The 26,275-nt window shown below is 33.2% G+C and overlaps 1 protein-coding gene across 3 annotated transcripts in view; it reads left to right on the forward strand.

Annotated features, from left to right (window-relative positions):
- PTPRZ1 (protein tyrosine phosphatase receptor type Z1) overlaps positions 1–26,275 on the forward strand; it is a 203,795-nt gene that overhangs the window by 113,921 nt on the left and 63,599 nt on the right. For all 3 annotated transcript variants that reach the window (XM_049771087.1, XM_049771088.1, XM_049771089.1), the window contains exons 4-10: positions 1,446–1,597; positions 8,692–8,787; positions 9,240–9,306; positions 14,372–14,529; positions 14,670–14,820; positions 21,625–21,809; positions 22,596–22,722. In XM_049771087.1, coding sequence (XP_049627044.1) covers positions 1,446–1,597; positions 8,692–8,787; positions 9,240–9,306; positions 14,372–14,529; positions 14,670–14,820; positions 21,625–21,809; positions 22,596–22,722 — 936 coding nt within the window. The remainder of the gene's footprint in view (positions 1–1,445; positions 1,598–8,691; positions 8,788–9,239; positions 9,307–14,371; positions 14,530–14,669; positions 14,821–21,624; positions 21,810–22,595; positions 22,723–26,275) is intronic.

Below are 26,275 nucleotides of genomic sequence, written 5' to 3' on the forward strand. Positions count from 1 at the left end.
TGTTTAGATATATTTAACAATACAATTTTATTTTATTTTCTTTAAATAATGTAGAATGCAATAGATATAAGAAACCAAAAAAATCAGAAGAAATTGAAGTTTTAAATAACATTTTGCTAATAAATCAAATAACCAATGTCATCATATCATGTTCTCTGGTATTATAATAGTAATGATGCTTCCAATAAAAGAGGTAACCATTATAACAAAATATAGTTAAATTAACAAAGGATTCGAGGACTCATTACTAAAGAAATGGTCTTTTATCATTGGGTAATTTTATTTGATCTTGGTTGCTCATCTTCATGCTATAGTCAATGTTAGTTAATGAAAAAATTAATCTGCTATAATTATGTATTAAGAGAATTCATATATATATATATATATATATATATATATATATATACAAAGCTTAAAGTAATATAATCAGGGGCCGAGCTATAGTGCAGAGGTTGGGCGTTTGCCTTTCAAGCAGCTGATCCAGGATGGACCAAGGTTTGATCCCAGGTGTCCCATATGGTCCCCCAAGCCAGGAGCAATTTCTGAGCACATAGCCAGGAGCAACCTCTGAGCATCACTGGGTATGGCCCAAAATCAAAAAAATAAAAATACATATATATAATCATATAAGTGCCTATTTTTTGAGAAAAATGTAAATTCATGCAAAATAAAATACTATAAAACTTTTTAATTCAATAAATGATGAAGTCGTGGGCCCGGAGAGATAGCACAGCGGCGTTTGCCTTGCAAGCAGCCAATCCAGGACCTAAGGTGGTTGGTTCGAATCCCGGTGTCCCATATGGTCCCCCGTGCCTGCCAGGAGCTATTTCTGAGCAGACAGCCAGGAGTAACCCCTGAGCACTGCCGGGTGTGGCCCAAAAACCAAAAAAATAAAAAAATGATGAAGTCGTTTTTAAAACATAGACAACTTACTTTTTAAATACTACATCTAAAAATTTAATGTATATCAGGAAATTTTATAAAGACAACACACCTAAGAGAAATATTAGAACCTTTTCAAAATTATAGTAGTAGATTTGTTTAACTGGTTTACCATGAGTGGTATTTTTAGTTATGTTTTAATTTTGATAATATAATTAACTGAATATAGTATTATAAAGGTCTATGAGGTCAGAAGTTTTCTACATAGTATCTATGCTATAGTAAGAATTTAATAGGTATTTTCCAAATGAATAAGCTATTTATCATATTATTAACTATATACAATAAAAAATGTAATTCAAAATCAACATTTTTATTTTCAATTTGAAAACTAGAAACCCATAAAGTATTTGCACTATTATTTCTAGTGACTTCATTTTTAATTTATCCTAACAAATGAATTTTATCATTGACCTTTAATAATAGAAATTTATTTTAAATTGTTTATTTGAATTTTTAGAAATATGAATGTAATTTTATGTGTGGGTATGTTTCTCTTTTAGTGGAAATTAATCTTACAAATGATTACCACCTCAGTGGAGGAGTTTCTGAAATAAACTTCAAAGCAAGCAAGGTAACTTTTCACTGGGGAAAATGCAACATATCATCTGATGGATCAGAACACAGTTTAGAAGGGCAAAAATTCCCACTTGAGGTAAGTCTGGTTCCACTGGTTACTATTACATTTTATAGATGTCTGATATGTCATTTAGTATATACTTTGAGTAAATTATAATTAAATTTTTAGAATTCAGATAAGTTACATGTTTATATCAGTAACCTTTCCTAATCATCAATGACTTCAGCTCACCAACCAAAAAACACAGCAGCTGACTGGATCACAAGAGAAGCTACAACCTTTTATTGGTTATAGGAAATATATCTGATTCCAAAAGTAATCATAAAATAAAAGCCTGAAGATAATTCTACATTCAGATAAAATAGAATGATAGTCAAACAAGTAAAAGCATAAAAAAGAACACCAAAGTATAGAAATCAATGAATAAACACCCTACAGAATTACATTTACAGCATCATAGAATTAATAGTAAGTAAATAGAACTCAACTTTTTATCAATCAATATAGATACAGATACAATAAATATAAATAATTTTATAATATAGATGCAATAAATATAAATACAGATAGAAAATTAATTTTTAAAACAGTTCTAAATAAGCTTTTAAATTAGATGAATTTGATAAGGATCTACAGGGCACTTCAGTCCTGAGAAGCAGAATATGCATTTTTTTCGAGAGCACACAGACCATTCTCAAGTATATATGACATGTTGAGACAAAAAAAGGTGTTACTAGATCCCTGAAAAGTTAAGTTATATCAAGCATATTTTTCTAAATCATAATGTAAATGTAAAACTGGATTTTAAGTACCAAATAAAAAAGAAAACCTAAACATGCCCAGTCATACCATGATGGTTAAAAATGTGCATCAATAAATGTATATAAGAATGACAAAAGTGGGGTCAGCGACGTGGCGCTAGAGGTAAGGTGTCTGCCTTGCAAGCGCTAGCCAAGGAAAGGACCATGGGGTTCGATCCCCCAGCATCCCATATGGTCCCCCAAAGCCAGCGGCAATTTATGAGCACTTAGCCAGGATTAACCCCTGAAATGGGTGTGGCCTGAAAAACCAAAAAAAAAAAAAAAAAAAAGAATGACAAGTGTGGGGTCAGAGAGATAGTATGGAGGCAAGGTGTTTGCCTGGCATGCAGAAGGATGGTGATTCCAATCCAGGCATCCTATATGGTCCCCTGAGCCTGCCAGGGGAGATTTCTGAGCATAGAGCCAGGAGTATCCCTGAGTGCTGTTCGATGTGACCCAAAAAAAAACCAAAAACCAAAAAAAAAAAAAAAAGAGAATGACAAAATCAATATGATTATGGTTAGAGAGATAGTACAATAGATAAGGTGCTTTTCTTGTATGAAGTGACCTGGGTTCCCCAAGTTCTGCCAGAATTGTTATCTAAGTACAGAACCAGGAGTAAGTTCTGCACATAGGTGGATGTGGCACAAAAACAAGAAAAATAGGGGAGGAGAAGTTACTATAAATAGAGACAGAAAAAAGCATTAGAAAAATTCAGTGTCCTTTTTGTGACTAAAAAAAATCAGTAAAAATAGGATACAGAGGTCATTCCTAAACCCAATGAAGGCTTAGAAAACTCCAGCCAACAGCATACTTGTTGGCAAAAACTAAAAGCAATTTTTCTAACACCTGGTAGAAAAATCACTCTTAATCACTATTACTCATTATAGTTTTGGAAGCAATAGCCAGAACAATTAGGTAAGAAAAATTTGAATCTGAAACAATAAAAATTATGCTTATTATAACTGACATTACAATATACTTAGAAGATATACTAATAAAACAGTCTACTAAAAAACTAATAGAAAAAATAACCTGTATATGATACTAAAATGGTAGACTACAAAATGGGTACACAAAAATCTATTGTGCTTCTGTAGACTAACAATGAAATAGAAAAGAAAGATTATTCTGTTTAAGTTGCTTTTTTACTTAATTGCTGGACCAGAGAGACAGCAGAGTACTTTAGGCACTTGCCTTCCTCAGGTTCAATTTGGCTGACCTGGCTGCAGGCCTGTCACCACAAATGGTCTCCTGACCCCTTCAAGGAATGCTTTCTTAGTACAGAGTAAGCCTACAGAGTATAGTGCAAAGCTGATAAAGAAAAAACAACTTATTACTAGAAATCAGTAGAAAAAAAAAGATTTTAAAAAGTTAAGATATTGTTGAAATAAATTTAAAAATCAAAGGTAAGTCATTCTATTTTATGGACTGGATAAATGAACATAGTTGAAATGACATCCAAACCAAAGAAGTGTATTAATTCAGTACATTCTCTACAAACATTACTGGAATATGTATGGAAACAAAATCATCCCCAATATTCAAAGCAGTTCTAAATTTAAAAAAATGATGCATAATATTCCAAGTTAAAATACATGTACAAATCATACTGTTATAGTAATCAAAACAATATGATTTGGGAAAAATATCTAGGAAATGACAATATATTTGAAAGCCCAAAAATAAATATTTCCATAGGGATACACTTAAGTTATGAAAAGCACACAAGAGAAAATGAAGAAAGAAAACTTTAACAGGGTTTTCAGGAAAACTGGAAATTCACTTACAAAATAATGAAACTGAAACTATTTCAGATCATACCCAAAAATAAATTAAAAATGGATCAAAAACTTGGATGGAAGACATGAAACCCTAAAGTATGTAGAGGAAAACATTATCCAAACTGTTCATTGTAATGACTTCAGCTATATCTTTAAAAAATTTACCCTTAAATCAAAGGAAACTAAAAAGGAAGTTAAAAATTGTTAATTCATCATACTAGAATGCTTTTGCAAAGGAAAAGAGACAGAATTAAAATGTCAGGATTGGAAAAATAGTACAGTGGAGAGGGCACTTGCCTTACATGTAGCCTATACTGATTCAAAATCCAGTATGCATAAGGTCCCCCAAGCTCAAGCACACATATGTCTTCTGAGCTCTACTATATTCAGGAGTAATTCCTGAACATAGCTGGATGAGACCTACCCCTCCATTTAAAATAAAATATAAAATCATTTTTGAATGAAAGAAAATATTTTCATGTCATACACCTGATAAGAGCTGATATTAACAATGATAAGTATATGTCAAGTAAACATGAAAATCAACAGTGAGAAAAAGTATAAAAATATGTAGAGAGGTTGAATGGACAGTTCTGCAAGGAATGCATATAGATAACCAATAGGCAGATAAATACTTGTTCATAATAGCTTAGCTTTAGGAAAATATAAATAAAAACTACATTTTGTATTATACTTTTCTATAACCTTATATCTGTGAAAATGGCACTTAAAAGAAAAGAAACAAAAATGTTGGTGAAGTTATGAATAATGAAAAACCAGTGTGCATTATTGGGGATATAAACTGACCAACATCTTTGGAAATTAATGTGGTGATTAGAGGTACTAAAACTATACTCAGCTATTTTCCAGCAATTTCCCTACTAGATAATCAACCTAACCAAAGAACTCTAACGACACTAATTTAGAAGTAAGCATGCCTGTGTTCATTGCAGCAATATTTAAAAGTCAGTTTATGAAAAATAAAGGTAACCAATGATAGATGTGACATACTGACTAGTTACAAAGGAAAATAAAATCTTGCCACTGCTATCAACATAAACAGGACTAGAAGGGTTCACATAATAGGACGTAAGTAAGAAATAAGGTCAAATATCGTACATTTATGTAGACTATAAAGAAACAAAGCACAGAGTCAGAGAATAGTTTGGATTGTAAAGCCTTGCATACTGCCCATCTGTTTTCATAAATTTTATTACTACATATGGTCCCTGAGCAAATTCCCACTTCCTCAGAAGAGAAAAAAATAAAGCAAGTATACAGAAAAACTAATCTAAAACTAAGCTTGAGGATATGAAGCAATAGTACAGTGTGTCAGATGTGCGCCTTGTGGTCAACTTATCCAGGTTTGATTTGAACACCACGTATGGTCTCCCAAGACCACCAGGAATGATCCCTGAATGCAGAGCCAAGGTTAGCCCAGTGCACTGCTGGATGTGGCAAAAGAAAAAAATCCCCACTAATCATAAGCTTAGAGTAGAGAAATCACATTTTCAGATATGGAGGGAGTTGGGGCAGGGAGGCAAAAGAGTATAAAGAAATCTGATAGAAGACTAGATAAAGGGATTTTAAAACTTGTGTGATGTTTTAATATCTAACTTACTTTTGATAACATGTGAAAAAGCACCTCTGAAACATAAAATTATAAGAAGCAATATTGTTCAATAAAAATATATATGCAAATAAAATACAGTCTTTAGACATTTTATGTCTTAATTTTCTCCAATTTGAGGTAATTATCAATTAAGATACTAGAAACAATCTCAAGAAAAATTTTTATAACTGCAAGGTAAATCCTGCATCCAAAATAACTGATACAAAAAAGTATTACATGAAACTTTATATATTTTTCTATTCAAAGATGCCTCTAGTCATTCCTAAGAGGAATATTACATTGAAGATTAATTTTAAAATTCTCTGTGTATTTGTGCAAACAGAAAAAACTGGAGGACACATTTGACTTTTTCTTATCTTCATATCCCACAAACTATTCTTTTAAATTTCGCTTGCAAATGACAGGAGGGGTCAGAAAAACAGTTCAAATTACCATTTCTTTTTTTCTTTGATTACTTACATTCCCTAATCTAATATATCTCTTTCTATTCATAATCTCTTTTTTTCCTACCTACTCTTACTATTGTCTCCTTTGCACCCCTGTTTCCTGGATTTCAACAATTTCTGTTCATTGCCTACATCACTAAACCTCCAGGACTACCTGGAGCCCTTCCTAATATGACTATTCACACTCCAGCCTTCTCTCCTCATGCTATTTTCCCCTCACACAAACACAGCTGAATCCATCAGTAAGTTCAATTCCTCATCTTTCTCATGCTTTCTTGCCTGTGGGCCTTTGTATACTTTCTCTGATTTCAACATATCCATCTCTTCTGCCTTATCATCTGTCATCTTTTAAGCTGCTCATCCATCAAGGATAAACTTAGAAATCCTTTCTCTGAAAGGTTTTAAGTGGCTCTTCAAGTCAGGTGTTACTGCTTTTTATCCTCTGCTTCATATAGGCTTTCTCTGATCATAACCCCAACTGCACTTTAATGATTTCAGAGGCTTCTTAATCTGCCCTCAATTAGACTTCAAAACCACCAGAGTTACCTGATTCTCAAGCCCATGTCATAAGAAGAGCTGGATTTTGATTGAGAGTTGAAACTATTAGAGGTAATATCAGAGCCGGGGTAAAAATTAGCAATGGATAGACTTGCAGTAGGAAAGACTTTACAATACAGACCTTAAAATTCTATTATGCATTTTTTGATAGAAGTGAGTCCTAGGAGTTCCACTATTAATTAAAACATAACAACTTGTTAAATGTACAAAATAAAAATAATGAGTATCTAGAAATGAAAAATGAAAGAATTTTAGCTACATTATTAAAAGGAAATGGATAAGAGCTGGAAACAGTACACTGAGTAGAGTGCTTGCCTTGCACAAGGCTGACCAATACCAGCAAAACCCAGTGCTCCGAATCATCCTCCAAGCCCTATTTGGAGTGAATCCTGATCTCAGAGCTAGTTGGGTGTCACTCCAAAACAGGCACATTGGCAATTTACTATACATGATAGAAAAGTATTACTATCACAAGTGGTGATTTAAATTAAATTTACAGAACATAAACTCATAATATTGTTGAATTTTCAAGTCAAATTATTAAATATATAAAAGGTGAAATATTTTCTTAGGGTTCTCTGCTGACTTGTGAAATATTTATATATAATACATTTTTTGTTTTATTGTAATAATTTATTCAAGAGACAAAATTGATTAACATAATGAGGTAAGCTAACATAACATAATATAGTGACATAACATAACATATAATATAATTGATATAATAATAATACATGTAAATCAAAGAAAGTTTCTGATTAAAAACATATTTTTCCATAATAGCTTACATATCTTTCACAGTAGTGTTTTAGGTACATATTAACATTGAATCAGGGGAATACCCATCACCAACTATGTCCTCCCCCCATTCCAGTTCCCTTTCTACAACCCATATACCCCACCAGCACCCCCCGGGCTGCTAGAGTAGGTGGACCCCTCTTTGTCTGGCTATTAGTGATCTCATATCTGTTTGGTCCTGGAACCCTCGTTTCCCCTTCTATTTAAGAGGCAGAGCTAGAAAAATCAAGGTATGTGGTTTTGTTTGAAGGCAAGAAAAGCAATAGAATGGGGTACAAAATAAGAGGGGAAAAAAAAGAAGTCAAAAGTCAAATACTCTGAAAATGGGCTGAGTCTCTCTAGAGGCTTCCAACCTCAGTTTGAGAGAGGATGTGAAAAAAGTAATTAAAATACCACAACAATACAGAAAAAATTATCGAATTAAATAACCGGTGAGCACTACAGCAATAAAGATAGGCACCACACAATATCTCGGTTCTGAAATCAACTCATGCTCGAATGCAAAAAGAAAGAGAAAGACAAGACAAAATAAAATAAAATAATATTGGAGACATCAACCGTAATCTCCACACCAAAATAAAGACGTCAAAAAAATCAATCAATCGATAAATAAACATGTGAAAAAATGATTGTTTTGTGCTTTTTTTCCCCCTCCTTTTTTTTATCCCCCTGCATAGGCACAGTAACTATTGGGGTTATTGTAGAGGGAATTCCCTTGACCTAGGAGACACAGGGTTTCTCCACCCCTGAAGTATACTGTCATGGGATTAACTCCAGACTCCTTGCATGATCATTTACTCTCCCCTTCCTGCTTTTGTGGTGTACGGAAGACTTCTGCTTTGTCTTCGATGGTAAAATGAGACCTTTTTCTAGAGATCTTTGTGGCTGTGCAGCTCAGGGAATGGAGTTTATGAAGTCTTTCTTTGTGGTTCTAGCAGTTATGTTTCTTCAGTGTCGTTTTAATCCATCCTCTGTAGTTGGTGTTCTTGGTCATTATGTTGCTCCTAGACTGGAGCCTGGGATAAAGTCTTTCGTTATGTCTCCGGAAGACCCGTTCAGTTGCGGTTGTCTCAGTCAACCTTCTGGAATTGGAGCTCTTGTTTGTTGAACAGATCATATCTAATACATTTTTATATTGTTGTTTTTATAGATGCAAATATACTGCTTTGATGCCAGCCAATTTTCGAATTTTGATGATGCAGTTAAAGGAAAAGGAAAGTTAAGAGCTTTGTCGATTTTATTTGAGGTAATCACTATATAGATTTGTCATTAGTTTAATCCTTTTTGAATATGTAAAATCTCAAGGTAGTCTTTCAAACAAAGTGGAGCACTCAAAGAAAAATAAGACCAAGTGGTCATTTTCAATAATACTGACCTTTGGCTGTTATTTTAAAGTGGGTTCAAGTGTTCTTTAATTGTGTCTGTACTTCTATGTGAAGCAAATTTTTTGTGTGTACATACATTTGCTTATTTTTATCTGCAAAGAACATAATGACAGTGTTAATTTGGAATTAGAACATTTTAAAATAAATTTTTCTCAATGGAAAATATTGATGTTTCCTTTGCCTTGAAAAAGTATGTGCAACAAACATTTCTTTTGTTTTTAGTACTGAAGATGAAATTATCTATTCTTTACATTTTATTTAATAGTTACTTAATATGTTATTTCATTTTTAGAATGTCATTCTTCTTTAACAGGTCGGAATGGAAGAAAATTTGGATTACAAGGCAATTATTGATGGAATTGAAAATGTTAGTCTCTTTGGTAAGGAAAATTATCTCCTTGGGTCATATGAATTATTATAATTTACAAAAATATTATTTCAAAAGCAGGAAGAGAAGATATTTTTGAAAAGGAACAATCTGGGGCTGGAGAGATAGCATGGAGGTAAAGTGTTTGCCTTGCATGCAGAAGGTCAGTGGTTCGAATCTCGGTGTCCCATATGGTCCCCTGAGCCTGCCAGGGGCGATTTCTGAGCATAGAGCCAGGAGTAACCCCTGAGCACTGCCGGGTGTGAAACAAAAACCAAAAAAAATTAAATAAATAAATTAAATAAAAATAATAAAAATAAAAAGGAACCATCTTTATCGTCACTCTTAATGATTTATGCATTCTCCATCAAATTAATTTTACCACGATTTCTATATCATGTGAAAGCCTGAAAATACAAAATTTGGGTTTTGGGGTTTTTTTGGGGGGTGGTTTTTTGGGCCACACCCAATGACACTCAGGGGTTACTCCTGGCTATGCTCTCAGAAATTGCTCCTGGGTTGGGGGACCATATGGGATGCCAGGGATCAAACCGCTGACTGTCCTAGGCTAGTGCCAGCAAGGCTTACTCTTTCACACCATCACTCAGGCCCCACAAAATTTGTTGTTTAACTTTATTCTTGAAAAAGATATAGTCCCACCATATGTTTAAATTCTGTGTATTCTTTCTTTTATTTTACTTCTGTTAAAGACTAGTTTATAATCTGAATCCAGTTAGCTTTATAAAATAAAACCCATGTTTTAAATGTTTTATTTAAATTTCTATCCATGGAATTTTTATTCAAGTTAAGATTTATTCCCTGGAAGTCTGGAAATATCAAATAGGAGTTAAGTCTTTTGCCTTTTATGCAGCAGACCCCATTTCATTCCCCCATCATATATGGTACAGTGAGCACAGACCCAGGAGAAAGTACTAACTTCAAAACCTAAATTAATAAATTAAGTAATTAATTAATCAATAATTTTCTGGAAGTTTTATGTAAAAATTCTCTCCCTTTATTGTGTCTAAATGGCAGGGATTTTAGAAGCCATTTAATTTTTAGAAGAGAATAAGAAATAGTAAGTTCTGATATTATTCTACATGCCGTCTCATGGATATTTTTGTACACTCAATGTATTTGAAACATTGTACATAAACAAACCTCAAATAACTGTTATTTCTGTTCACTCTTACACGCATAACATTACCCTTTTTCAAACCATTTTAAGGGGAATTATTTAGAGAATTATTCCCTCTGATTAGTTTCAAAAGTTGAAGTCTGAAGCAGAGCTTATAAGAGATCTTTTTATTGAAAGCAAAAGTCTGGCATCGGATTGGTTCATATTTGACGGTCATATGTGACCTCAAACTGACCGAACTTTTTAGAAGTCAAGAATATGTGAATTCCTATATTGCAGCTTTTGTTGGTTGTTGTTGAAAGGTTCAATCAAACATAAGATATGGTGGTTACTTTCCTCCATTCATCTTGGATTGTTAAATTTAGCAATGAAGATATTATGTCACATAAGTTTTCTTTCATATAGTCTAAAATGAAGTATATACTGATTTAAAGGTAGATAGTTTGAAAGTCTACACTTTGCAAATGATTGAAGTCTGAATGTTCCCCAGCCTGTGAAGACAACCAAAGTGGTCCTACTCTGGTTGCACTTAGGTTCCTGAGGCCTCTTTAGTTACTTAGAAGCATCTGTGGAAGTTCTGGAAGCTTGTTCAGATGAGCAAAATAAAAATTTTATTCTCCTGTTCTTTAACTAAACTTTTATTTTTATTATGTTTTGTTTGGGGGCCATTCCCAGCAGCACTCAGGGGTTACTCCTGGCTCTGCACAGTCTCAGGAGACCATATTGAATGCTGGGATTAAACCAGGGTAGGCTATGTGCAAAGCAAATACCTCCCCATTGTGTTACCACTTCGAACCCTAATTTTTCTTTTTAATATGCACTTCCTACAAATTCATCAGAACTTCATAATACACCCTACTGAAAAATAAATTGTCCTAACATTATTCTGTTTTATCATTATTATTTTTGTGTTTTTTTTGTTTGTTTGTTTGTTTGCTTTGGGGCTACACCCGGTGGCACTTAGGGGTTACTTCTGGCTCTGTTCTCAGAAATTGTTCTTGGCAGGCTTGGGGACAAATGGGATGCTGGAAAACATCAAAACAATTTGAGAAGCAAAGTCCCTTGGACTGAATGGGAAGATATGCAAGTTTACGCTTCCTTTTTCTCTCTCTTGGCCTCTATCCATCTAGTTACTGATGTATCAACTCTCTTCCTCTTATGTCTTTTATCAATGTGCAACAATCACCATGGTGTTTTACACAAATAGATTATTGACTCTTCAGTCAGCTCAGCAAGGATAGACAATATAGTTATGTAAAAGTACCCTACATGCTATAGCTCCAACCCCAGGTAAATAAATTTAAAGCAAAATCATTACACAAAATAATCCAGACCCAGGCTAAAGATGAAACATGCATAGTCTGGCAATCTTATATCTTATATCATATCAAGAGTGAGCTGCTTACCAGAACTGTCTTTTTTATTGAATACAGAGACCACTCCCAGGTGGGAGAGCTTTAAGAGTAGACTAAGGGCAGATAGGTCATGCTAAACTGAGCCAGTCCCACCCAGGTTTACAAGTAAAACAATCTCTGTTTGGGGGTAAAACCAAGGTGTAAACAAATGGACAGAAAGGAACTAGGGATGATCTTTGTTTTGTCTAAAATAAGGTGTAATCTAATATAGTTGAGAAGAAATGGGAGAGGCAGTCTAAATGCCAGTCTCTCTGCCCTGGGTTAGGGGTAGTGGAGGGCTCCTAAAATAATACAAGGTGGCGCATAGTAGTCTTGGGTGAAAATAGGAGGTACTTTTTGTTTGCCCACTTAGCCATGATAGATTTCCAGGAAGAGGTATTGACCTTTTAGTTGTTGTTTGAAAAAGGATCAGTAAAAAGTGGGGTACTTGTCCATACCACATATGGACATTAATATCTTCTATTATTTCAGGATATATTTAAAGCATAGGTCAATTTATTTGAATGATTGTATGATATTAGTCTACCAACAATAAGGTTTAATATTTTCTATATAATCAATGATGGGGAGAAAAATAACACTTTCAGATATTAGCTAGATTATAAAATCTACTCTAGAATAGTGGAAACTGACTTTTCCTTTCCTTTCCTATATTCTCCTACAAAAAACAAATTCATTTCCCCATTTCCGCCCTCTTAAGTTTCTTTCTTTTCTTTCTACCCTTTTTTCTGTCCCCTAGGCATTGTTCTATTCATGGAGTGGTGTGAGAGGGTAAAGTTACAGAGATACAAAAGACAACACATTAATTCTCCCCACCAGGCAGAGCCCATGAAAGCAAGAACTGTTGGATGAAATCTTTCCCTTAAAAGAGGAAGGAAAAACATACCAGTCATATCATCAGTGATTCTCCAACAAAAGTCTAAATAGAATGATTCATAGCATTTATTTAATAACAAATACTCATACATTTGCAAACGGAACAATCTTCTAGGCACTTAACATGGCCCCATCTCAAGGGTAATCATCCTAAGGAATAAAATTGGGTTTTAATATTTAATGACTTATTTGGTGGCCCAGTGATGTTTGTATTTATATTTCTATATCTATCTCTCCCCCCACTCTCCCTACTCACTTCTTGTGGAAGGGAATCTGGTTGATTGTCGTAATCACAGATTTTTGTTCTTGTGAATAGAATTGGACAGATGACTGATTAAAATTGAGCAGCATTGGCTCAAGTGTGATTCTCCTGAATCACAATAATGATTAGCAATAGTGCTGTTATTCAAATGAAACATGCTTTTAATTAATCAAAAAAGAACTATTTAGATCAATTTTCTGAATCCTTGCTGAGTAATTGAAAAGAAAGACTACAATTGAAGAGTCTTTCCTAAGTACAAAAAATAGTGGGAGAGATTAACTAGATAGTGGTATATGCTACTAGAAATTTGGTGATGGCTGTTACATTATACATACAGTATGAAGGTGTACAATAGAAATATATTAATAAGTATTATGACCAGTGGTACCTGAATAAAAATTAGATAAGGCATGTAATGGTTCCACCCAAATTTAGGTTATATATAGAAATTGCAAACACTCCCCCAAAGGCATAAATCCATATACATATTAGGTTAAGAAAATGAGAATCATAAACCCACTTTTAATTCTTTCTATTCTTCTTAATTTTTCCACCTTTAAATTGTTTCCCAATTTCAACAAAATTGTATAGTTTGTCATCCATGTTCAGGTCTCATGTTTTTTTTTTCTGTTCATAACCTGTAACTATCTTAATGACAGTACCTTCCAGAATCTAAGTTAGCAATAGGTCAATTTCTGGTTCCTTGTTTAATTAAAAATATCCTCATTTCTGAAAATATTTACATTTTGTTTTCAGCAGAAGAAAAAATAAGTATATGTCCATGATATCAGAAGAAAATCAGACACAATATAGTATCATATTAAAGTGAAGACACATTAGATATTTAAAACAACCATTTTCCTTAGTGTCTGAGAACTAGAAGTGGAGTCTGAATTCTAATTATCTGATCTTGACATTGGAAGAGAAAAAGATGATGTTAGAAATAAGTGACTGATTCACTAAATCAATTATGACTTGAGTTTTCAAAAAAAGATTAAAACTAGATTTAGGTTGTATCTAAATGGTACCAAGTCAATTATTTATATTACTAAAATGCCCTAAAAGCTGTTACATAAAACTAATTAATCCCATCCCCTTTTCCTTTAACAGTTCATAGGGGCCTGAGATGACTCAGGAGGTAGATGCACAAACCTTGCATGAGGACAACTTAGGTATGACCCTCAGCACATCACAGTCCCCAGAGTACAAAGTCAGATATAGCCTCTGAGCAGCCCTTGGTGTATCCCCAAACCAAATATCAAAAAGAAAAAAGAAACTTAGCCCCAATAGAGACATAGCAAAACATAAGTCTTGGTGTCTATAACACTTAAACAGCTGTGTTCCAGCACTAGGAATACAAATAAGAGGTAAATTATTCTTTTTCCAGGGAAGAAGGCTGCCTTAGATCCATTTATACTGTTGAACCTTCTGCCAAACTCAACTGACAAGTATTACACTTACAATGGCTCGTTGACCTCACCCCCCTGCACGGACACTGTGGACTGGATTGTTTTTAAAGATACAGTTAGCATCTCTGAAAGCCAGGTAATCCTTGAAATTCAATAAAGTTGCTTGAAGCCGTTTAAAAAGTGTTACTTTATAATCTGCTGAAGAATAACTAAAGCCTTTCCTAATACTGTTATAAAGATATGTTACATTATATGCTAATTCCTCTTCTTTTTCAGCTGGCTGTTTTTTGTGAGGTTCTTACAATGCAGCAGTCTGGTTATGTCATGCTGATGGACTATGTACAAAATAATTTTCGAGAACAGCAATATAAATTTTCTAGGCAAGTGTTCTCCTCATATACTGGAAAGGAAGAGATACATGAAGCAGGTATGTACTAAACTATAATTTCCCTACAAATTCACTATTATCAAAAGTAATGCACTGCAATAGAAAATATGCAATATTTTCTAGAAAATAGAAAATTTTAGAAACAGTTAATTCTTAGCATAAAAGCTTTAGTAAGCTATTTAGGTTCTCTGAATCTCATTTACCTGGTGTATACAATAGTAAATAAAATATATTTGTCTCATGTGAAACATTTGAAGGTGAAATATATTGGAAATCAATAAGGAAAGTTATTTTTCTAAACCACAATTATATAATATAAACATGTCTTAATTTTGTCTTACTCTATGATATAAATATTCCAATGTAACATTTAATGTAATCTAGCATGTTTCATATATATAACACTTTGTTAAACTAGTTTTTTACTTTTGTGCTCTTAGATTATATTTATTTATTTGTCTTATATAACAAGCTTATATCCTTATTTTGATCACAAAAGAAGTAATACTTGTATAAGTAGAGAGAATTCCTCTCTCTATAGTTTTAAATATATATTATTCACAACAAATTGCAAATTATTGCAAAAGACCTCTAAGATCTGTATATCTATGTAAACTCCTTGAGGATAGAGATAAATTATTACTAATTTTTAATGGATCTTGAACCCTCTTAGAAGTGCTCAGGGCTTACTTTTGGCTCTGCAATCTGAGATCTCTCCCACAGGGAGCCATATGTGATGTCAGGGATCAAATCTAGGGCATTTGCACGCAAAGCAAGAGCCATATTCACAATATTGTTTCTCTAGTCCAAATCCTTATCTTTGCACTTATGGAAAAACTACAAAATTCTTTTGTGAATTTATATGTATTTGACCAGATTCTCAGACCTTCATGTTTGCATTTTCCTGAGGATCTGCAGTTTATTAGAAAGATGATTCTTTTGGGTATTATGGTATGAACACTTGTTCTTCGAAGAACCACGAATTTTAGTAGAACCATCTGATTTAAAATGTCAATAAATGCTGTGTTTCAGATCAGTAAAAACGTGTGAATAACAATGCAAACATAGCCTGAGTGTCAAATGAGTGAAGTGGCACTAAATTCTGTGTCTTTAAGACAGACTGTGCTTGTCTGATGCCCTAGTGCCCACTGGTGGATGCCACTAAGCACAAGAGCCTCTTGCAACCCAGTGGGGAGAAAACTTGAGTTAGCTTAGTAGATTCTTGGTTTCAAAAATAATGCCAAATTGGCATTTGAAACTCTGAAAAAGGTTGCATAAAATAGGTTAATTCTTTCCCTAAACCTTATATCAATTTATAAAAGGAGAGTCTAAAATGGTTACTTTAGAGGTCCAGGAAATAGTACAGGTGTTAAGATGCATGCTAGCGCCCCCGCGCGCACTGCATGTATTAAGAGTATCCCTTATCTTTATGTTTATTTTGCGTATCCAGAATGTCCATTTTGTATTCTGCCCTTTCCCACACTTCCCACACTCCTACAAAGCTCATTTTTACTCCTTAACTCTCTCACCCCCCCCAAACATCACTAACCCACATTACTCTTTTTAACTTTAGTACTGAACAATCCTAATCACAGACCAAAGCCGTGCATTGTGTGTGACAACCCCAAACTGTTTCAAAAGACATAAAATGGACACGTATTTCTTTCGAATATTTTGTGGGGTTTTTTTTCTGACAGCTATAAGTCTTACTAAATATTCTCTTATACAGTGACAATTCTAACCACTTTTTATCTTCTCTTTATGAGCTGTTCAATAAGGAATTTTGTTGAAAGAGTCCCCCAGTTTAATGCTTATGATTGAACCATGTCATGGGGATTGTTGGACTTGTTCTTATGGCCCCCGTATGCACCAATAACGCCACGTGGCATTGTCACTTTTTTGCATAGGCACATTAAAATGGGAAAATACTATATATACAAATAAGATCCTATCTAATAGAGATTGGAACACACAAATCTTGTAGTGCAAAGGGACCTTACACCTGAACATTGACATAACGACCTGGCACAGGCCTCAGAAGAAAGGGCATTTTCCATTCACCCCTGAACCAGGGAAGCCATCCACAAAACATCCAGGTTTGTCTATAACATCACCTGGAAGCAATCCTCTACCACGGAAGACCCTACCACTGCTCAGACATCGACCTGCTCAAAAGAGACCTCCCTTAACACTGAGAAGACTTAACAACAACAACAACAACGACCTGCTTACAGGACAGGGCTCTCTGCATTGCCCTTAATGGTGAGGTGAAACAAGAGGATGCTCCACATCCCGACTTCAATGTAGGATATGCAGATTCCAGGATATTTAATACAGAAACATGATACCAACAACAAAGACTGTGTGAAAAATAAAAGTGTGTTGGCGCTACAGACAATGTCTTGGATTGGACGATCTAGCTTGCCTGGAGCCTAGAGTTGGTTTTATGCCAGGAAACTTCAGGGGTCGGGTCTCTTTATTTAGGCCAAGGTTATTCCTTTCCATTCCCCTCATATTTTGGTGGGCCTATGCAAACAACAATTGCCACCCTAACACCGTTTTTACTGTGCTCCTTTGACTCTAATCCTTAAAAAAAAAAACCCACTTAAAAGTTGAGGTTAACTTAAGTTAATATGCATGTACATGGAAATGTAAAAAATACTATGCCTCTAATGTTTAAGGAGTTACGTAAGTTTTATGGCTTTAGATTGCTTTGTGTGCTGTTAAGAAATATTATAATGTGTTAACAATCTGGGGACTTGAGGGACAAAGTAATTGTACATGGATTCTGTTTTATTTATCTTAATGTTCTTTGGCTGAAAGTTCAAAGTTAAGATATCAGCAAGGGGACTTCTTCTGAGAATTATGTTATGGGTGATTGTCCTTCCACTGTAACTTTACCTTGTCCTCTTTCTTTGCATCTTCATTCTCATAGTTAAAAATTTAAAAAAAATGCATGTGACCTCCCAGTATCCTTGGGTAATAGCACTGAACTGTTCAACTAGTTGGTCAAGAGTCACTGAGTCATCACAAATTCCCACTAAGCACCACTGTGGAGCCAACCCCCAAAATAATGCTCATCTTATAGCATTATAGCATGTTAATTTGTGAGTTGCTATGAGGTTTAAGTTAAGTTAAAATTTGCAAAGCAACACTGAAACAATGTTTTTTGATTTATTTCACATTATCATCATAATGTTTATAAATTATATATTTATATAGCATATACGTATATTTTATGTTATGTACATATAAGTTCTTTGTTATACATACAAAGGGATAAGTTATTAGTAGATGCTGCAATTTAAATCTCTATGTTAGACTTTGGTTTCAATGTTTTGGAAATTTGTTTTTTAGTTTCCTTTCCTTTTTTGTTTCTGTCATTGTAATGAGGATTAGGGGCTGTACACATTTGACTGTGGTACCCACATATATCATTATAGTCCTAGTGATCCCAAACAGTGGAGCCACAGGGAATACATGTGCAGGGGGGCAGTGATCAGACTTTTGGCCTCATCAGCGTCATGGTTGGAAAACATGTACTCTTGCCACAGAGCTATTCTCAAACTCCAGAAAACTATCCTCCCCAATTAATCTTCTAAAAACATTTCAAATTTAATTTGCTAGAATTACAATATATTTTATAAAAGCTGTTTTAAAGTAATAACAATTTCAAGACAGTAGCATGTAAAGAGGGCTTTATAACAATATTATATCTTAATTGTGAGTTTTTTTAAATTTCCTGAAAATGTCATATGTAGCTTCACAAGATCAGTAGCTATATATAGCACACATTCAGGCCATGTATGCATTAGCACTATGATCTAACTATGTGCAGAAAAAAACATGATGATGGTTTCCATCTTAGAATATACATAACACATGGAAATGTTGATGAAGTTTCTGTGTGTTTCTCAAAGTGATTGATTTTTTAAAGAAAAATAATGAAATGATTTTATCTGGCTCTGTACATAAAGTGCATAATGTAATCAATTAGAAGTGGAAAGCTATCAGATTACTACCAGTTATTGTTTTTAACATTTATTACATTTCTTACATAAATTATTTTAGATCAGCTCCTCCCTGAAGGCGAATCACAGCCTTAATTTTGGTTGTCTTTAGAATCTAAAAATTTCCAAGATTCTTTTTAATTGTCATTGTCAGTTAAGTAACTATACCAGTATATAAATATTTTTAGTGGAACTCAAACCTCAGGCAGGGTGGGGTGGGGTTATTGATGTGCATTCACAAAGCACTTTTGTCTTTGGTAAACTCTATCAAACTTTCACTCCATAATCAGGAAATAATTGGGTATAGCCTATAAGCATCTTGGTAAATTTTTTTGCCACTTTCTTTGACTTTTACTTTGCCACTCTCTAAGGATGGCACCTTTCATTCCCCCTCCACTGTTTTTACTATCAATCTTGGATTTGAGAATAGACTTTCTCTCAGGGCAGAATACCAGTTTCCCAAGGTTGGCACAGGAAGAGCAACAAAAGTAACAGTAAACTCCTATTACCTGTTGTCCATCTGCATCACTTTTACCTTTTTGTTTCTAAGACACACCCAGTGGTGCTCAGGGCATACTCCTGTTTCTGCATTCAGTAATCACTCCTGGCAGACACTATCCACTATACAGGCTCCTGTCTGCAGCTCGTGAGCTGAGACACTTGCCACAGCTAAAGAGTTGTCATTTGAACAAATAGTTTTTATTTATTTATTTATTTATTTATTTATTTATTTATTTATTTATTTATGACTAATAGTTTTTCCCCATTATCCTCAGAACTTGGCACTTTGCTTATTTTTATAACATGGTTCTTATGCTCTTTGCTCTACAAGTCACATTTGTTCTATACATATTGTTCACTCTTCAGGTGAATTTACATAAGTGATGAGAGGAAAGGGAACTTTCCTCTCTAAAGGGAGAAGAAATGAAAATGGAAAACAATATTTTTTGCAACTGATTATTTTACGTGTTTTCCCAAAAAATTATCTTTTGTGTATTCATGAAACTTGAATTCACTTCTCATTAAATCAGACCCACTCTCTAAAATGTGGACTTGATCTTGGCAGGGGGAAAAAATCTTCTTATATTCTCTCAAACTAAAAACAAACAAACAGGAAGTCATTAGAATAAAGAATAAAGCAATTATTATTACTCCAATCATGTAGATTGCATGAATAGCCACTTTTGAACTGATGATCTGATGGTCTTCTGCCATCTAGTGGGCTCTAGTAGAAGTGTCATGAGACAGTAGTAGATAATGAAATGTCTAAAATTCAATAATTTTCTTCAAAATTTTTAGGTTTTGAAGCACAAGGATTGTCTCTTTAATTCCAAAAGAACATCTGATACAAAATAAATAAAAATTAAAGTATTTGCTTTTACATTGAAAATTCCTTTCTTTGACACCTATAATCACATGTACATTTACATAAAGTATACATTTAAATCTTTCTACATCATTCAATAAGACATAGTTAGAATAGCATACGTGTATCCTGGACTCCCTAATACTAAATACTTCATGGAAATGTTTATATTTCATTTGCAAGTCCAATTGTTTAGTTTAGGGTGCCCCCTTGTGTTCATGAGCTAAATCATAGACTGGTGTTGATAAGGGTTTTTAAATCATTGTGCTCCTAATACTAACATGTTTATATTGGGTCCTTGAAATGGTTTTGTAGCAGCAATAATTAGTAAACCTAAGTCAACTGCATGCTCTTATTTAGGAGCTTTGCTGCTTTACCCTGGATTCTGTGAATGTATTAATTATAATTAATCTTTGGCTTTAGAATCCTTCCCTCATTTTTCGCAACTCTCTTTGACCCATGAAAAAGTTGTATCTGTTACATCGACATATTAATACAATGATCTGAAGCTTTATAAATTTTGTCTTCACTTTTAGTCCAAATTATTAAGTTATGAATGTATTTCAGAAAATTAAGAGTACTCTTTCTTTTTTTGGGGGGGGGGGGTTCGGGCCACATCCGTTTGATGTTCAGGGGTTACTCCTGGCTAAGCGCTCAGAAATTGCTCCTGGCTGGGGGGACCATATGGGATGCAGGGGGATCGAACCGAGGTCCTGATCCTTGGCTTGCGCTTGCAAGGCAGACACCTTACCTCTAGCGCCACCTCGCCCGCCCCAAGAGTATTCTTTCTAATAAATCTTTATGTTTTGGCACAATTCCCAGAATAGACTCGAAACCCTTAACGATTTTTTTAAACAGAATTTTCTAAATGAGACAAACTAATTTTCTAATTCTCTGAAATTAATTGCTGTATCTATTTATTATATAAAATTGAGAATTTTCCCCCTCTAGCATATATGAAAATTACTTAAATTATAGTTTTCATTGCTCACCTGTTTTTCTCATTAAAAAGTTTTATAATTTCAATGGTTTTCTAACAATAAGAAACTCTGGCATTTAAATTTAAAAGTGCTTTTAAGACCTTATTTTTTAAAAGGCCATGGACCTCTGTTTCTATTGTCATAGAAGAATTAAGACCCACTTAAAAAATGATAAGAAAATATGCAACTCATGCAATAATATTTGTAAAACAAAACAGTCTATTAAATAGAGTGAAGATTATCTTAGCTTAGATCAAATATTGAAAATCCAAGAGGTCAGATTTGAGATTTGACCAGGACTTTACCAGAATGAAAAAAGGTAGGACCTGAACGTGACTTGGGTGGGGGAGTTACTCAGTTGGAAAATGTAGCTACATATTTCTTTCTATTGAAGTAGAATTCAACAAAATTTTAGGAGCTACAAGTTTAAGGTTCTAGAAACTAAGAGTTGAATCATGAACTGTTCCTTTTTTTTTTCCCTCTGAAGTTTGTAGTTCAGAACCAGAGAACATCCAAGCTGATTCTGAGAATTATACCAGCCTTCTGGTTACGTGGGAGAGACCTCGAGTGGTTTATGATAGTATGATTGAAAAGTTTGCAGTTTTATACCAGCAACTAGATGGAGAAGACCAAACCAAGCATGAATTTCTGACAGATGGTTACCAGGACTTGGTAATTATAAGGCCAATTGTTTTATACATTAATCACATTCTAGTTTATTTTTCAAGGTTACAACTTAAAGAACAATTAATCTCTGTTGTATGCAACCCTCCATTGGGGAGGGAAGGAAGCAAAAGAAAGAGTAGAGTAGAAACATGTCATCATGTAGAGTGTTGTCAAGATGAGCTTTATTGGGGTGTGGTTCAAATAAAACTCTACTCCAGCGCCAAAGATCCTAGCCCATGCATTCTGACAGTCCCTTTGATATGAGTTAGAGGAACCTGTACTTAAACATTGACATGTTATATTGGTGTTAACTACATTAAAGATATATAAAATTTGTAACATCTCTTAACTTCATTAGTCAAAATAGAAAACAGATAAAATAGCCTGAGGAAGTTGTAGAAAAGAGGAGCTTGATCCATAAGATAAAGTGATAGTTTCTTTTTTATTCTTTTATAATTTTTCTACTTGGTTCACAGTGCTACACAATTATTTGCCTAAAATATATATTTTCAGTTTTGCATTGTCACTTATGTATTTGGCTAGTTCTAATTAAAAGCAAAACTTTGTAAATTATTATTTTTAAGAATAGCACATTTCTACTTTCCCCATACTTACAAATTACAAAAATCATAAATTTATCTTAAAAGCATCATACAAACTTTTTCTCTGGTTAATAAAATGTAAATACTACCCACTGACAAATGAAAAAGAACTTCTTAAGAACAGAGGGCATCTATATTAACATTGCTAAAAGAATAATACATTTAGTAATAACTGACATCTTTGTTTTAGGGTGCTATTCTCAACAATTTACTGCCGAATATGAGCTATGTTCTTCAAATAGTAGCTATATGCACAAATGGTTTATATGGAAAATACAGCGACCAGCTAATTGTGGACATGCCTTCTAATGACCCCGGTAAGCATTTCCCAGATCCCTCTCTGTACTATCTAAATAATTAAGGCTGAGTTTAATTGCTGAATTCTTTGTTTCAATTTTGTTTTGTTTTGCTTTGTTTTTCCTCTAACTTTACATTCTTTTGACCAAGATACAAAATCACCTTCTTCCTAATATGAATCATCAGGTAATTTCTGAAGCTGGATTCACTTCTCATTTAGGAGCTCTGGTGCAAGACAATGAAGTCATTTTTAATATTCAAGTTTCCATTTGCAGAATAAGAACAATAAAACATAGCAATGTCTAGAGTGGCTATCAAGTAAAAATTGCTCTCTTCCTATTAAGAAATGTTTGGGATCATTCAGAGTTGGATTCATTTGTGTTTATTTCCCTTTTAGCCCCCAAACCATTATGTAGTAAGTATATGCATGGTCCTAGGATCAAGTGAGTTACTTGAAATATCTTTACAAAGCATCTCAAGGGTTTTATCTTAAATATTTTACCTTCCTAGTTTGATAGATGTGAAAGAGTGCTTTCCTCTTATTTGGATTTTGAGTACTGTTTTATTAAAACAAAATGTTGCATTCAATATTTTGTTTGCATGCATGTTCTGTAAGTATTTTGGTGAAATCTTTTGATCTTAAATCATATGCAATTATTGAGTGACATCTTGGCTAACACAATTTGACATTACATGAATTTAATTAAAGTTTTCCTTTTGTTGGTAGAGGTAGATTTACATTATAGTGGTATTGCATAAATTTGAGTATGTACATATTTGCACATATAAACATGAATAACTATGTCTGTATTTGCAACTATTCATATATTGTATGTACAAAAATGCATAGCCATCTATCAACCCCCATAAATTAGTGAAATAAAAAATTTTGCTTGTTTGGGGGCCACGTCCAGCAGTGCTCAGGGGTTATTTCTGGCTCTCTGCTCAGGAATTACTATTGGCAGATTTAGGGGACTGTCATATGGGACCAGGGATTGAACCTGGGTTTGTTGTGTGTAAGGCAAATGCCCTACCCACTATACTATCTCTTGAGCCCCAAGCACTAAAATTACTGCCCTTTTATATTGGAAATAAAATATAAATTAGATTTATTACAGAAAATTCTAGTTTTATATATGAGAGGAAAACTGATGTATTGATTGTCTTTTGTAATCTCTAAGGCATCACAGATACTTTAATCCAATGTTTACTTTTGTTGAGGCACAGTTTTTCTAATTAGCTGAAATTTTGTTAGTAATATATGTCAGAACAATAAATGTTAGACAACATATCTCAAAATTACAGGCTATAAACTTTCCAAGATATTCCCCAAATTAAAATGTCAGTGGCTATGATAATCAAATATCATTATTTGATATCCCTTAGATGTTTTGCTATTTTTCCTGAAGCTTTTATTTAGAGGATTATTTTTTTAAATCAGGTTATTTTTAATTGGTATGTGAGCACTAAATCTTATTTAAAATCTAGTATCATGAGACTGGAGCAAAAATACAGCAGATAGGACACTGGTCTTACATGTGGAGAGTCCAGGTTCTATCCCCTGAATCCACTACGGTCCCCTGAGCCCACCAGAGAAGACAGTAAGGAGTAAGCCAGGAGTAAGCTCTGGTCACCTTTGGGTGTGACATAAAAACTAAAAACAAAAGTGAGTATTACCTCAACATTGTCCTCCATAGAGTATCAGACCTCAGTAAAGTTTGCCTTACAAATCAACAGAAAATTTTTTCAGTGCTGCTCTCACCCTATCAGATTTTACTTGATTAACATATGGCCTAGTAGATAAAAAAAAATCTACTAGTAGATACTTGAAAAAAAATATTTGCAATAATTTTAAAATATAAATTATATCTAGCACAGTATTCTTAATATTCTCTAATATTACTAGCTTGATTTAGTCGTGTGTTATTCTGTACTTGACACTTAACCCAAAAAATATATATTTAGGTTTTTAGGCTATGCACTTTCTTAGCTTTCTAAATGTTTTGAGAAATTGATTACATATGACAAAATATATCAAGCACATGTTTTCTATAGAAGTGATTCTGGATGACCCTTCTCCAGTGTTTATATTTTCACATAGTTTAATATTCATATGTTGCATACTCACCACATTGGTACAGATAATGAATATTATAGCCTAAATTTTAATCATTCAAAGGGTAAGAATACTACTGAATATTATGATAATGAGGTGCTAGTTTTGTAAAATTTTAATTCCCATGGATGAATATAAACAATTTTGTATACAAAATTGATGATACAGTAAGACATAGTTAGATTTGATGTCTTATTATAATATACTCTTAAAATCAAGAGTTGAAAATTTAGGAAAATTATTTCTTAATTATTCCTATCAACTTTTTCTTTGTATTGACCAATTTGGATGTGACTTTTCATTTTAATGAAAAACTATTTGTTTTCTTAGAATTAAATCTTTCTGTTAACATTGTAATTCTATTAGCATTTTAATTCATAAATTTGCTAATTATTAAAATTGCATTGTCGGAAATACTGTTTTTTAGCAAATATATATTACAGTAGGAGCCTTGGCAATAGTACCTTCTGATGATTTCGTGTTATGGCAGGGTATCAGCAAATTATGAATATTATGATCTATGTGGCTAATATAGATATAACTGACTTTTAAGTTTGTTGCTTTTCTTTTGTTAGCATCATTTCATCTTGTTAGTCATATCATTTCATTATACAGTAATGTTTAAAATATTCTACTGAATTGTTCTATTATTTTATGTAAGTAGTTTTCTAAATACTGTATTTATCACTTTGTTAAATAGGAATGAAAGAGGTCATTAACAATTACCCACATACTTTCAATTTAGAATTTCAAATATTCTATAACTGTCAAATAAAAGTTATTGTTCTAAATGTGCATTTAACTTTGCCTAATTTTATTAACTTATTACTTATGTAATTATATTTGTTGTTATGTACAACAGTGTAAGTTAAACTATTATTATTGGTTAATATTTTAAATTTCTGTTTCTAAATGTATGCAAAAATTACATATAGAACTAATTTAAATTTTTAAAAGAAGCCATTTTAAGATTAAATATGAATGTATATTATTTCAAACACTCTGTAGAAATTTATATTTATGAATTGTAATTCAATTCAAACTAAAATAATTTTTATAATAGGAAGCTAAAAATTATACAGCTATAAAATCATTATATAAATAAATATTTTAGAACTTTGATAAGCATCTTTGTTAAATTTTAAAATGCATTATAAGATCAACACATTTACCTATTATTGTGTGTTTTTCATTTGCATAACAGTTGTCTTTGTTAAGTCACTATGCATCTGTCCTTATTTTGCCTGTATCATCTTATATGCTATTGGTGTTATTCTATAATGATACTTAAAAATCACAGCTTGAAATGTTTAAAGTCTACATTGCTTCTCACTTTTGCACTGTGAAACTTGGCTTACTTTCAAGCGATTAAATATGTCTTGCTTGCCAACATATACCAGTGTTGCTTTATTGTGTTATGGAATACAAATGGGTTCTCTCTATCCTTTTAAAAAATA

This window comes from Suncus etruscus, chromosome 1 (genome assembly GCF_024139225.1).
Source record: "Suncus etruscus isolate mSunEtr1 chromosome 1, mSunEtr1.pri.cur, whole genome shotgun sequence".
Lineage (NCBI taxonomy): Eukaryota > Metazoa > Chordata > Mammalia > Eulipotyphla > Soricidae > Suncus > Suncus etruscus.